General features: G+C 35.1%; 1 protein-coding gene and 1 long non-coding RNA gene across 2 annotated transcripts in view; both read left to right on the forward strand.

Moving 5' to 3' along the window:
• Nucleotides 469-4,794, forward strand: LOC107638602 (NEDD8-activating enzyme E1 catalytic subunit). Its single transcript, XM_016341943.2, has 8 exons — nt 469-903; nt 980-1,182; nt 2,646-2,878; nt 2,955-3,017; nt 3,107-3,163; nt 3,275-3,396; nt 3,724-3,841; nt 4,156-4,794. Exons 1-8 carry the CDS (start codon nt 635-637, stop codon nt 4,441-4,443), a joined length of 1,353 nt encoding a protein of 450 aa, XP_016197429.1. The 5' UTR covers nt 469-634; the 3' UTR covers nt 4,444-4,794.
• The window catches only part of LOC107637533, a 2,746-nt gene continuing 2,377 nt past the window's right edge, over nt 12,702-13,070 (forward strand). The window contains exon 1 of the long non-coding RNA XR_001619407.2: nt 12,702-13,010. This is a non-coding gene — a long non-coding RNA (uncharacterized LOC107637533). The remainder of the gene's footprint in view (nt 13,011-13,070) is intronic.

Genomic DNA, 13,070 nt, shown 5'->3' on the forward strand with positions numbered 1-13,070 from the left:
CTTTTTTATTTTCATTAAAATATAAATCTATAAAATATATTTTTTTTTAAAAATAAATAGTTAATACAAACTTATATAATTATATATTCATAAAAAACAAATAAATAATACATTTAAAAAAAATTTTTTATATAAAATTTTTATTATATTTAACATTGAAGAATTTTTTCTATATAAAAATAAAAAAATCACAATAATATCTTTTAGGAAAAGTCTAAGGGGCCAGCAACTTTTGTGTTTTCTGACCAGCACTTAACCATCAAAACAAAAGTGAGTGATCTCCCACTATTAGATGTAATCTCACACCATTAAAAACACTATTAATAGCTAATTGATGGTTACAAAATACTAAAATTGCTGACCCCTAGCATTCCTCTATCTTTTAAAAAAAAGATAATTCAAAAAAGATTTTCTCCTATAAATTCACCCCAAACAAGCCCATAATCTTGTTTAGCATCATCATAAACTTACTTACCTTATCGGGGATTAAATTAATAACTAATATATAAAAAAAAGAGGAAGTAAGGTCCGATTCCGAAAGAAAGAGCGTAAAAACGAAGCACGGAAGCAGGGTGTGGAACACAAGGTGGTGGAGTGAGCGGGAGCGTGAGAGTGAGAGTGATAGGTGGTTCCAATGGCGGAGACTGCTGCAACGCAACCGAGCCGGTCTAGGGACCTCGACAAGCTCCTCCTTCGCCCCGGAAACCTAGTCGGCCCGAGGTTCGAACCCAGCGCCCAGCTCAGAGACGACGTCCAAAACCACGCCCGCGTCCTCGTCGTCGGCGCCGGCGGCTTGGGCTGCGAGCTCCTCAAGGACTTGGCCCTCTCCGGCTTCCATAACCTCGACGTCATCGACATGGATCGCATCGAAGTCACCAACCTCAATCGCCAGTTCTTGTTCAGGTACCTATTCATTTATTCCCCCCCTTCTTTCTTCTTCGTAGTTTCTAATCGATTTGGGCGATTTTTTCTTGTTTAGGGTTGAAGATGTTGGTAAACCGAAGGCTGAGGTAGCTGCGAAGCGCGTTATGGAGAGGATCAGTGGCGTCAACATCGTCCCTCATTTTTGCAGGATCGAGGACAAGGACATCGATTTCTATAACGATTTCATGATTATTGCTCTTGGTCTTGACTCCGTTGAAGCTCGCAGCTACATCAACAACGTTGCTTGTAGTTTCCTAGGTTTGCATATCCCTCTTTTAAATTTTGCTTGCTTGCTCTCAGTGGTTGATTTTTTGAACGAATCTTAAATAGTAGTGTGTGGGTCAAAAATTGACTTGTGATAGCTTTACACACATGCATGGAAACAAAGGTTTAGTCTGCACTTGTGTTTATAGGGTCATATTTATACTTCTGTAACTAAATTTAGCACCTTACAGATTAACAGAACTAACCAGATAATCTGTTATTTGTAAAATATATATTGTGGAAAATAGTAGATTTTAGACTCGTTACGATTCTTTCAGTTATGAATTTGAAATTGAGGATGAAGTTAAAAAAAAAAAACGTAAATTGAACAGAATAAACCATTATTGAAGCAGATAGTATATGATACAGAAAGCCGTAAATCCAATATTATTTGTAGTAGTGAGAGCAAACGGGATGCTTGTTCTCCTAGGAAGAAGGGATTTGCAAGTCTAACTTATGCACATGGAACGTGCCTTCAGTTATGTGTTAATACATAGAAGACTGCAAATGAATAAAATACAAACCAAATATTCTAATGCATAGAAGTAAGTGTGTGTGTGTGTGTGTAGGGTGTGATTACATAATTAATTGTAAAGATGTTTAGACACTCAGAAATTTTGGTCAGTAGGTCTGTTAGGCCTTGTTTGGGAGCTGAATTTAGAATGGAAAATGAAGAAATTGAAGGCAACATGAATCGGAAAAGGTGTTTGAGGGTTTTTAAAAACCCTGCAAATCCCTCATAATCCCTCTTCTTCGGTTCCCATGATTTTAGTGGTTTTAGTTCGCCTCATACAAGGGGAAGGCAAACCTTTGAAACCCCTTCTTTTGCATACCCTTCCTTCCCTTTCAATGTCTTTCCTTTTCCTTTCTATCTTGACTCGCAAACAACACCTTAGTTTTACTATTAGAGTGGGTGAAATTCACTATAATGGATGAAGACGACAACAACGAGAACAACTTTTAAGCCATATCCCACAGTTTGAGCTTGGTTGTCCATGAAAGATTAGATAGTGTCTTAGTTATGTTGGTTGTTGATTGCCTAAGACAATGTTCTCTTTTATCTGGATGCAGGACAGGCTATATAGATTTTTAATAGAACAGACCATAGGCTTTGCTTAATATATATGTCAATTCTATGGTGTGAGCTGTTGAATCTTTCTCATCTATGGAAGTCCTTAAGACTTATCTTTAAGTTTAGTTCTTATGTCTTTTGATCATTAATATATCATGCCGATGTAACTGTTCGACTCTGCCTTTTTAAAAAATGAAAAAGAATCGTCATATATATAGGCATTTGATGCAAAGTATGTCATTCTGTCTAAGGTCATTTCTTGGTGACATGTCTGACCCCAACTTCCTATATTTTCGCTCCATCCATATCCATCTTTGCCAGTTTCATTGCTGGTTGCTTATACTAATTTCAGCTTCTGTTTTTTTTTCCCCCTGCCATGAGATAGAATATGATTCTGATGACAATCCACTGGAAGAAACAATCAAACCCATGGTAGATGGTGGTACTGAAGGTTTCAAGGGCCATGCTAGGGTTATCTTGCCTGGGGTTACACCTTGCTTTGAGTGTACAATTTGGCTTTTCCCACCTCAAGTGAAGTTTCCTTTGTGCACTTTGGCAGAAACCCCCAGAACTGCTGCCCATTGTATTGAATATGCACACTTGATTAAATGGAATGAGGTAGTTCATAACTTTGTCTCTTTGTTCTCTCTTTGTTGTGCTTAAAAATCCATAACTGGAACAAAATAATTTGTAGGCTCATGGTGGGACTGCTTTTGATCCTGATAACCCTCAGCATATGAAGTGGGTTTATGATGAGGTAACATTATTTTGGAAATTGGATCCTGATAACCGCTGTTAACTTACATTTTTGGGTCTATTATAACAGTTTTCTGTTTCTTTTGATAGGCTGCTAAGAGGGCTGAGCTTTTTGGCATTCCAGGAGTTACTTATTCTTTTACCCAGGTATTAGATCATTTGGGATGCCAGTTCTTCCTAGCAAAACTTTAAATTGTTGCTTCATGCCCTCATGTCAGTATACTTTTCTTATTACCGAGTAATTAATTGCTTGGACAGGGTGTTGTGAAGAACATTATACCTGCAATAGCTTCCACGAATGCAATTATATCAGCTGCGTGCACTCTTGAAACATTGAAGATTGCAACAGAGTGCAGCAAAACTATGTCAAACTATCTAACGTGTGTCTTTTCTCTTCTATATTCTGAAGCAATTATTATTCCATGTGTGATTTTTTTTTGTTGAACGTTTTTATGCACATAGTTTTGACACACAAGACACGAAGATGAAAAATGGACAAGAAATTCTTGCACTTTACTTTAAGTTTTAGAGGTCATTTTTTGTCCAGTTCCTTTGTTTTTTTCTTTTTTAAAATACTTATGCATTACCCATACATCTTGGGCATTTGAAATTACTTTCTTAGTTCATATTTAACCATTATTATTCTGAGTTCAACACCAAATGTAACATATGGGCAGTGTTCATTAATTCCTGCATACTTTGTGTAGGTATAATGGATCTGAAGGCCTCCATACCAAAGTAGCGGAATTTGAGAGGGACAAAGACTGCCTTGTCTGTGGTCCAGGTGTACTTATTGAAGTGGACACTTCAGTCACATTACAAAAGGTTATTTTTACAACCATGGAACTTCATATAGTAATCCAATAAACACCCTTGTGTTTCAAGTTCTTTGTTTATTCTTTCTAATTTCATCGGGGTCTTGTATCTCGATAAACAAAATATCGAAATTTCAAATATTCAGTGTTGCCGACAAAATCCTTTTCTTGACAAATAAACTCAGTTATCGGTACTGTAGCACTTTTAATAAATGAAGTAAATTTTCTGACTATGCTTTAGCTGAATTTTACCGAGTCATATATTCTGATGCTTCTTTGGTTACTTCCCTTCTAATGCAATATTTAACAAATTGTGTGAAACAGTTTATGAATCTTCTGGAGGAGCATCCTAAATTGCAATTAACAAAAGCAAGCATCACACACCGAGGTAAGAATCTGTACATGCAAGCTCCCCCTGTATTGGAAGAGATGACGCGATCAAACCTGAGTTTGCCTCTTTTCGAACTTATGGGTAAACTTTCCAAGGATGTTATACATGTGAATGGTATGACAAACAAGAACAACCAAAAAGTCTCCTGTCTGAGAAAATTACGAGTCACTTTCAAGGGAGTTGATGGGGTTACTGATATGGATACAGCTGGTGGAGCATAATTTTGGAAATCCAAACGTACTTCACTGCTTGAAATTTTCAAGGTTTGACAAGCATAGTGACGTTATCAGTCCTCAAGATCTCAACAAATTGCCAATATTGGTAAGGCAAGGTTGATAGTTTCTACCCTGTAAAACTTATTTATAGAAATTTGATGATATGTTTTTTTATTGTTGCCCACATGGCCATGATCTTTGTCTATTCAATATTAGCATATTCTTAGCTTGATGGAGCTCAATGAAGTTATAGTTCACTCAGAATATGTTTGATCCTGATAGGTTTCCAATTTGACTTGGGCTAGAATAGTATGCACATGTATTACTTAACGATGTATGAGATTGACAATTTCGGTATCAGGCTATTCTTAGCGTACAGCTAAGGCCACAAGACACGAGCTGAATGAGCTGTGGTTGCATTAGAGAATAAAGAAACACCTAAGCACTTGCATTTAGAAGCAAAAATAACCGGTCTTAAAAACATAGAAAACCCTGTATAAACTTGTACAAGTAGGTGTTTTATACTGAAACTGAGATCTATTATACGATTTAGGCTTAAACCAATCGATTTACAAGTCATGTATTACAATCAGCTTGTAAGGTGACACTTTATGCAATTCTAAGTGAATTTGACACTTCCAGAAACGAGAAAATAACAACTAACAAGTACATTTTTTAGGTAAATGAGGTGAAGTGTCATGTTGGAGTATTAGCACGCGGGTAATAGGGGTGAGCACGGGTCGGGTATTATAGGGGTGAGCACGGGTCGGTTTGGTTTGGATTTATGGTGGAATTAGAAGTGAACTGATCAAAATATAATTGGTTTTGGTTTGGTTTGGATTTGCGTATTTTTATACATGTATCCGAATCAAACTAAATCAATTAAAAACAAATTGGTTCGGTTCGGGTAATTAGGTATCCGGTGACTTTGAAAAATTCATGAAAAAAAAACAAATTTTTATCTTAAAAATTCAATAAATACAATAAACATGTAACGTCAATAGAAATAATCCAAACATGTTAAACATCACATACATTAAAAACTAAACTCATTAAAATTCAAACATATTAATAGTGAATAATCATTGTCTAATAAAAAAGTCATATATATATTTTTTTATTTAATTAATATATGATCGGGTTCGCAGGTTGGTTCGGGTTTCATACTCCCAGAACCGATTTTCGAACCAATCACTAACAAAGATCATCGGTTTGGTTTGAGTTGGACCTAATTACCCGTTGATTCCAGAATCAATTTAATTGGTTCGGTTCGGATTCAGATGAATAATCGACCCGTGCTCACCCCTAGCGGGTGAGTGCCTTAAGAAGAGTACTCTAATGTTAATATCTGATGCTGACTTGATAAGCTAATTTATTCGCTACACATTGATGATATTGAGATGACAACATAGAACTTACTTTGACCTAGTATATTTTTCTAGGTACATATTTTACAGAAGGAATTAGGGTGGTTCGACTTAAAACTGGAATCATAATCTCGCGAGAAGATTAATGGTAAAATTATTTCGAAATATCTGCAACATTGAGTCATAGCTATACAAATCTTAATGTATCAATCAATCACTACATTATAAAGAGCTTGATCAATACCCATTACCAAGCAATATTTATCACAGGAGTAGTGACGTAGACTCATGAGTGACAACAAAGCTCAATAATCTCGTGCTCTCAACATTCTTTTCATTATTGTGTTCTCGGTAGACAGATTTGAAGTGGTTAATTACCTTAACCCCATTCGATAACCGCAAGATCTTTTATAGGTTATTCCAAGGAATATTTTGCGTGTGGTTGTTTGTAATTTATAGGATAAAAAGAATGTTTTTTTTTTTTCAACATAAGTAGCATTTCTTAGTTTGTGTAATTTGCTTCGATAAAACAACAATTCAACTTTTGTTGTTTATTTGAAGCAAGATGTCAAAAGTTGTTTATGCTTCTGTTTCTTTATGTCGTCTTAAAAAGACTCATCAAATGCTTTTCTAAAATAAACTCTCTATTATTTCTTATGTCCTCAAATTTGATAACATGGAACGAATATGATATTAGGAGTTCTTTCAATAGCTGAAATTAATATTTAAATTCAATTCAGAGGCATCTTATGATGCTCACATCACATATTCTATTCTTAGTAAACTTAGTGTAGCATATTAATTTGCTTAAAAAACAATATTTTATAGAGTGCATAACTTAACTATCAAGATGTCTTAATTTAATTAGAGGAAAATTTTATTAAGTGCTCAAGTGGATTAATAAATGAACATGATCATGTTCTTTTTTACTATATTGCCCATTGAGTAATGTAACTGGATTAAACTAGCTACTAATATATTACACTATTACTCTGAAAAGGTGCCAGGGATTGTTTATTGTAAGAAGATGAACTCAATATAGATGCACCGACACCACACATGTTTGTCTGATTGATTTAATCTTAACCATGAACAATGAGGGGAAGATAGAAAAACAGATAAGATCCATAAGAATAACCTTGTTGGGGACCAAAGCTTATTTGTTTGTGACTAAATGGCACATGACATGAATATTTTGAGCCATAAGTTACCTTTTTAAGGGTATGATAAGGAGAGAGAGAAAGAGAGAATATATGGGCCATCCACAGAAGCAAGTGTGGATTGAATATCTGGATTAGATATCTGGAAATAAGCTGTTGCCGGCTGTTCCTCACCCTCTTTAAGCTCAACAGGATAATAATGATATCAATAGCAATCAATTTGCTTCTTGAACCCTTTTTTCTTTATTTGTAGTTAATTTAATTTTTGAATTTTATTACCGTAAATAAAATTGTCTTAACCCCATTAATAGGATGCTGACAATGACCACTGTGTACTTTGTATCACAATTTTTTTGGTTGCCGTCGTCCATTTTCTAATACGACTGGTCAAGAACTAATTTGCCATAACAACAATAAAACCTTATCTTACTAGGTGGGGTCGGCTACATGAATCAAACAACGCCATTATACTTTGTCATGTATGATGTCTTTAGAGAGACCGTTTACATGTAAATCTCGTTTGACCACTTCATGGATGGTCTTCTTAGACCTTCCTCTGCCTTTCACCCCTTATCCATCTTCCATTTCATCCACCCTCCTAATTGGGTGTTCTGTCGGTCTTCTTCTCACATGTCCAAACCACTTGAGACGCGATTCAACCATCTTTTCCACAATGGGTGCTACTCCAACTCTCTCTCTTATATCTTCGTTCCTTATTTTATCCAATCGCGTATGACCACTCATCCATCTCAACATCTTCATCTCTGCCACACTCAACTTATGTTCGTGCTCCCCTTTAGCCGCCCAATACTCCGTACCATAAAGCATAGCCGGTCTTATAGCAGTGCGATAGAATTTACCTTTAAGTTTTAAAGGCACTTTTTTGTCGCATATAAAACTAGATGCACTCCGCCATTTTGACTAACCTACTTGGATCCTATGATTTACATCATGTTCAATCTCTCAATTATCCTGTATGATGCACCTAAGATACTTAAAACTTTTAACTTTTGGTAAGGTGTTTTCTCCAATCTTCACCTCTATATTAAGGTTTTCTCTTCTCAAACTGAACTTACATTACATATATTCCATCTTGCTACAGCTTATACGCAGACCATACACTTCTAGAGCTTCTCTCCATAAGTCCAACTTCTTATTTAGGTCTTCCCTTGACTCTCCCATAAGGACGATATCATCGGCAAAAAACATGCACCATGGCACAGGCTCTTGGATGTGCTCTGTGAGTACTTCCAAGATTAATGTGAAAATATATGGACTTAATGATGATCCCTGGTGTAATCCTATACCAATAGGAAATTCCTCTGTCACACCACCTTGAGTCTTCACACTAGTTGTGGCCCCATCATACATGTCTTTAATTGCACGAATATATGCGATTCTTACTCTCCTCTTTTCTAAAACCTTCCATAAGACCTCTCTTGACACCATATCATACGTTTTTTCCAAATCAATAAACACCATATGTACCCTATCGTCCTTCTTAACAGGTATATCACTTTGGTGGTGGATCTGCCTAGCATAAATCTAAATTGATTCTCTGTTACTTGTGTCTCTTTTCTCAACCTCCGTTTTATCACCCTTTTTCATAACTTCATGGTATGGCTCATGACCTTGATCCCTCTATAGTTTCCGCAACTTTGTATATCCCCCTTATTCTTGTAGATAGGTACCAATGTGCTTTTTCTCCACTCATCAGACATCTTCTTTGACCTTAAAATCTCATTAAAAAGTTTGGTTAACTAGTTGATGCCTTTTCCTCCAAGGCCCTTCCAAACCTCAATCGGGATATTATCAGGTCCTACTGCCCTGCCATTTTTCATCTGCTTAGAGCCTCTTTTACCTCGAATTCTCGAATCCTTCGATAGTAGTCAAAGTTTTTATCTTCTTCCCTTGTGCATAACCGACCAAGACTTGGAAGAGTCTTCTGTCCTTCATTAAATAACTCGTAGAAGTAGCTCTTCCACCTTTCATTAATCTTCTCCTCTTGAGCCAGCACCTCTCCATCATTATCCTTTATGCACTTAACTTGATCCAAATCTCTCATTTTTCTTTCACGGCTCTTTGCAATTCTATATATACCTTTTTCTCCTTCTTTCGTGCCCAAAGACTGGTAGAGACCCTCATATACTCTTGTTCTTACTTCACTTACAGCCACTTTTGTCTCTTTCTTAGCCGCCTTATATTTTTTCCAATTATATGCATTGCGGCATAAGGACCACTCTTTAAAGCACTCTCTTTTTATCTTTATCTTTTCTTGTACACTCGCATTCCACCACCAGGACTTCTTGTCTCTTGGTCCTATTCCTTTAGATTCACCAAAGCTTTCTTTTGCTGTTTTTCTAATAACTTCTGCCATCTCCCTCCACATCTCTTCCGCGTTTCCATTTCCATCCCACTTTGCCTCTTCTCCTACTCGTCTTAGGAAGCTTCTTTGTTCTTCGCCTTTCGCCACTACCTCGTCCTTGGGTTCTTCGTATGATGTCTTTTCCTCAACTTTTGCTCAATGTGAAAATCCATGACGAGCATCCTATGTTGTGTTGTCAAACTCTCTCTAGGGATAATTTTACAATTAATGCAAAATTTTCGGTCAACTCTCCTCAACAAGAAGAAGTCAATTTGAGAGTTTGTCATGCCACTCTTATAGGTTATAAGATGTTCGTCTCTTTTTAAAACATGTATTTGTAATGAGAAGGTCAAAGGTTGAGAAAAAGTCCAAAATAGTTTTACCCTCGACATTGATCACCCCGAAACCATGGCCTTCATGAATACTTCCATACCTAGTCACTTCTCTTCCAACATGACCATTTAAATTTCCTCCTAAGAAAATCTTATCTGACGAAGGTATGTCTTGGACCAAACTCTCTAGATCCTCCCAAAACCTTATCTTGTGTTGTTCGTCTGAACCCACTTACGGTACATAGGCGCTAATCACATGAAAAGCACCTCCCTCCACCACAACTTTGATAGAGATGATCCGATCTCCCACCCTCTTGACATCCACTCCGTCCTTCTTCCACTGCTTATCCACAATAATACCAACTTCATTCCTATTCTTCACCTTTCTTGTATACCAAAGTTTGAAACCAGAAGTATCCAACTCCCTGGCCTTCGCACCAACCCATTTTGTTTCTTGTAGGCACATAATGTTAATCTTCCTCCTTGTCATGGTGTCCACCACCTCCATGGACTTTCCTGTTAGAGTGCCTATGTTCCATGTCCTAAATCTCAACCTTCTGTCGCTCCGACCTTTACCTTTTACTTTGTGAACTAGCTTATTTACCCTCGTCCGTTCACGAAAACGTGGGAATCCTTGCTCATTTAACACTACATTTGGGCGTCGATGCAGCGGCTCTTGCTCATTTGACACCGTACTCGAGCCATACAGCGCGTTGCTACCGGGTAACGACCTAGCTTTAGCGCAATAATGTCTTTAATTCATGTTATGGGGATTCGACTATGTTTTTATGTTGGTTGTCGAAGACCTAACACAACCATCCTCCTTTATCCGGGTTTGGGACCAATTATGTACCACAAGTATAACATAGGCGGAGTTAACTAATTTGCCACAGATCTAAATTTTATTTAACGGTCTGTTAATGAGTCGCTACATGCACAAGATGGAATTTAAATCCCCATACTTATGCGTAAGAGTGAGTTGACTATTCGACCAACTTAAATTAGTTACATGGTATGCTATGATGCACGGACACTGATATAGACATGAGACACGATACGATACGGGATACGCGGACACACGAATTTTAAAATCTTATAGGTAGTGTTTGGTTGATGTCCATGTCTCAATGAGACTTGAGACATGGACACGGTGATACATGTCTGCTGTTTGGTTTGGTGAGACACAGATTTTCGAAGGACACGGGAGGACACGGATGGACACGAAGACACTAAATTTGTGTACCTCCAATTTGGTGAGACACTGAAATACAACTTGTGAGACACTTATTTTTTACTCTTTCACCCTTATTGAATTTTTAAAATTTGTCCTCTTATCTCCCCAAACTTTTTTTTCTCTTCCTCTTTTAGATTTTACAACCAAATTTATCCTTCTATTTTCTTCAAGAAAAAAATTGTATATTTAATTTTTTTATTTATTTAAATTTTGATTAATCTTTGATAAATTCTGAACTTTAATTTTCTATTTTTTCAAGAAAAATTATATATTTAATATTTGAATGATAAATTAAGATGATATTAGAAGAAATAAAAATCCAATGGTGATGATATACAGTGTTTGGAGTAATGGGTATACAGTGATGATGGTAAACTTGTGGTTGAATGAAGGGTAATTCAGTCTTTGTTAAATATGTGTGTCTTGTTCCTTATTTTTACCAAACACAATACATAGACACAAATATTTTATGTTTATGTCTTTATGTTTATGTCTCATCATATACATCAACCAAACAGAGCCATAAGACACACTGGGACACGACATATATATAAAATATAAAGTATTTTTTAGATAAATTATAATGATATTTTATTATTTTATTGATATTAAAATATAAAATAATTTTTTAACTGATTTTAATATTTTTTTAATTATTAAAAGTATTTAAAATATTTTTTATTTTAATAAATAATAATATATATTATTTCTAAATACATTTTAAGAATATATGTTAAGAATAAGATTAGAAATATTGACACGTTATGGTATTTAGGTATGTTCAAATGTAAATTTTTTTTTTTACTTTTTATTAAGATACGGTTGGATACAACAAATTCGCGTGTCGGATGTAAATGATATGCTAAAGCTAGCGTAATTATGGTGGTTATAAAATATTGAAAACACTTAAAAAATATGGCTAAAATTAAATTAAAGTGTTATTAAAGTGTAAAAATATTATTTTAATTTTAGTGATATTTTTAAATTTTAAGTGTTGTTAAAATTATTTAACTACCATAATTATAAGTATTATAGACTCCACCTATTAATAAATTATTTTATGACATATGCTATTTGAGGATCAAATTGATCAATTTTTTTAATAGATAAGTCGATTAGTTTAAAAACTAGTTAATAAAAATGCAATACCAAATTAATTGTTATTGCAACGATAATATCATTGACATCAAAAGCACACTTGCATGATCCTTGTGGCCTATTCACTGTGAGAGGGTATTTTTTGTGGGTCTTTGACAGATTGGACAACTGTGATCATGGACCCCACACCAACCCACATAATAGTTGTGTAGAAGTGTAAAACAGTTGTAATAATAAGTTAATACTAGAGATTCAAATTAAATTACCCAATCAATTAAAATTTTATAAAATAGGTTGAATATTATATTTTGATCCCATGATTTTTAGAATTAGATACTATAACTCGTTCTAAAGTTCTAATGAATAATTGTTTTTTTATTTTGTAAAAAAAAATAAAAATTCTATTTCATTTTCTTCAATATACATAAAAATTGGGTGAAAACTCAGATGCAGTCGACTTCACGTAAAGTTGATATCTGAGAGTCGTTAGATGAAAATTTAGTCAAATCAGTCAAATCATCTAACGGCTCTCAATTATCAACTTCACGTGAGTTTTCACTTAAAAATGATGAAATTAGGACAATAGAAAATAAACATTTATAAATAAGAAATAAAAAGCAAAAATCAATATATTATAAACCAAGTGAGACACATTTTGGTAATTTTTGATGATCCAACACATGAAATAGAATAGAATAACAATACATGTTAATTAACTCTCCAACCTATCCTTACCCTTCTTGAATTCCCTATATATACCATGAAGCCTTGGAGAGAACAAATAAACTTGTGGTACTTCAAGCACACATAGACATAATTTAAAGAGTTTAACATTAATTAGAATCCATTAGAAAGATTATTAGAACTATTTGCACTGGCATGCAAGTTGCTATGGAACTTGAAGATGATCTTTTCTTTGCAGATTTGAGCAAGGAAATTGCTCTCTTAATTATGGAAGAAGAAGAAGAAGAAGAACAAGACACTCTTATTATTACTTCTCCTGCAGAATCTCTTCAGGTTCATTTCATTAATTCACACTCACTTAGCTCTCTTTCTTTCTTTAATTTCTTGTCATGC

The sequence above is a fragment of the Arachis ipaensis genome, chromosome B04 (assembly GCF_000816755.2).
Source record: "Arachis ipaensis cultivar K30076 chromosome B04, Araip1.1, whole genome shotgun sequence".
Taxonomy (NCBI): Eukaryota; Viridiplantae; Streptophyta; class Magnoliopsida; order Fabales; family Fabaceae; genus Arachis; species Arachis ipaensis.

Coding starts and splice junctions, on each gene's coding strand:
- LOC107638602 (XM_016341943.2), top strand. CDS start 635: ATGGCGGAGACTGCTGCAACGCAACCGAGCCGGTCTAGGGACCTCGAC. Junction 904..979: donor AATCGCCAGTTCTTGTTCAG/GTACCTATTCAT, acceptor TTTCTTGTTTAG/GGTTGAAGATGTTGGTAAAC. Junction 2,879..2,954: donor ACTTGATTAAATGGAATGAG/GTAGTTCATAAC, acceptor AATAATTTGTAG/GCTCATGGTGGGACTGCTTT.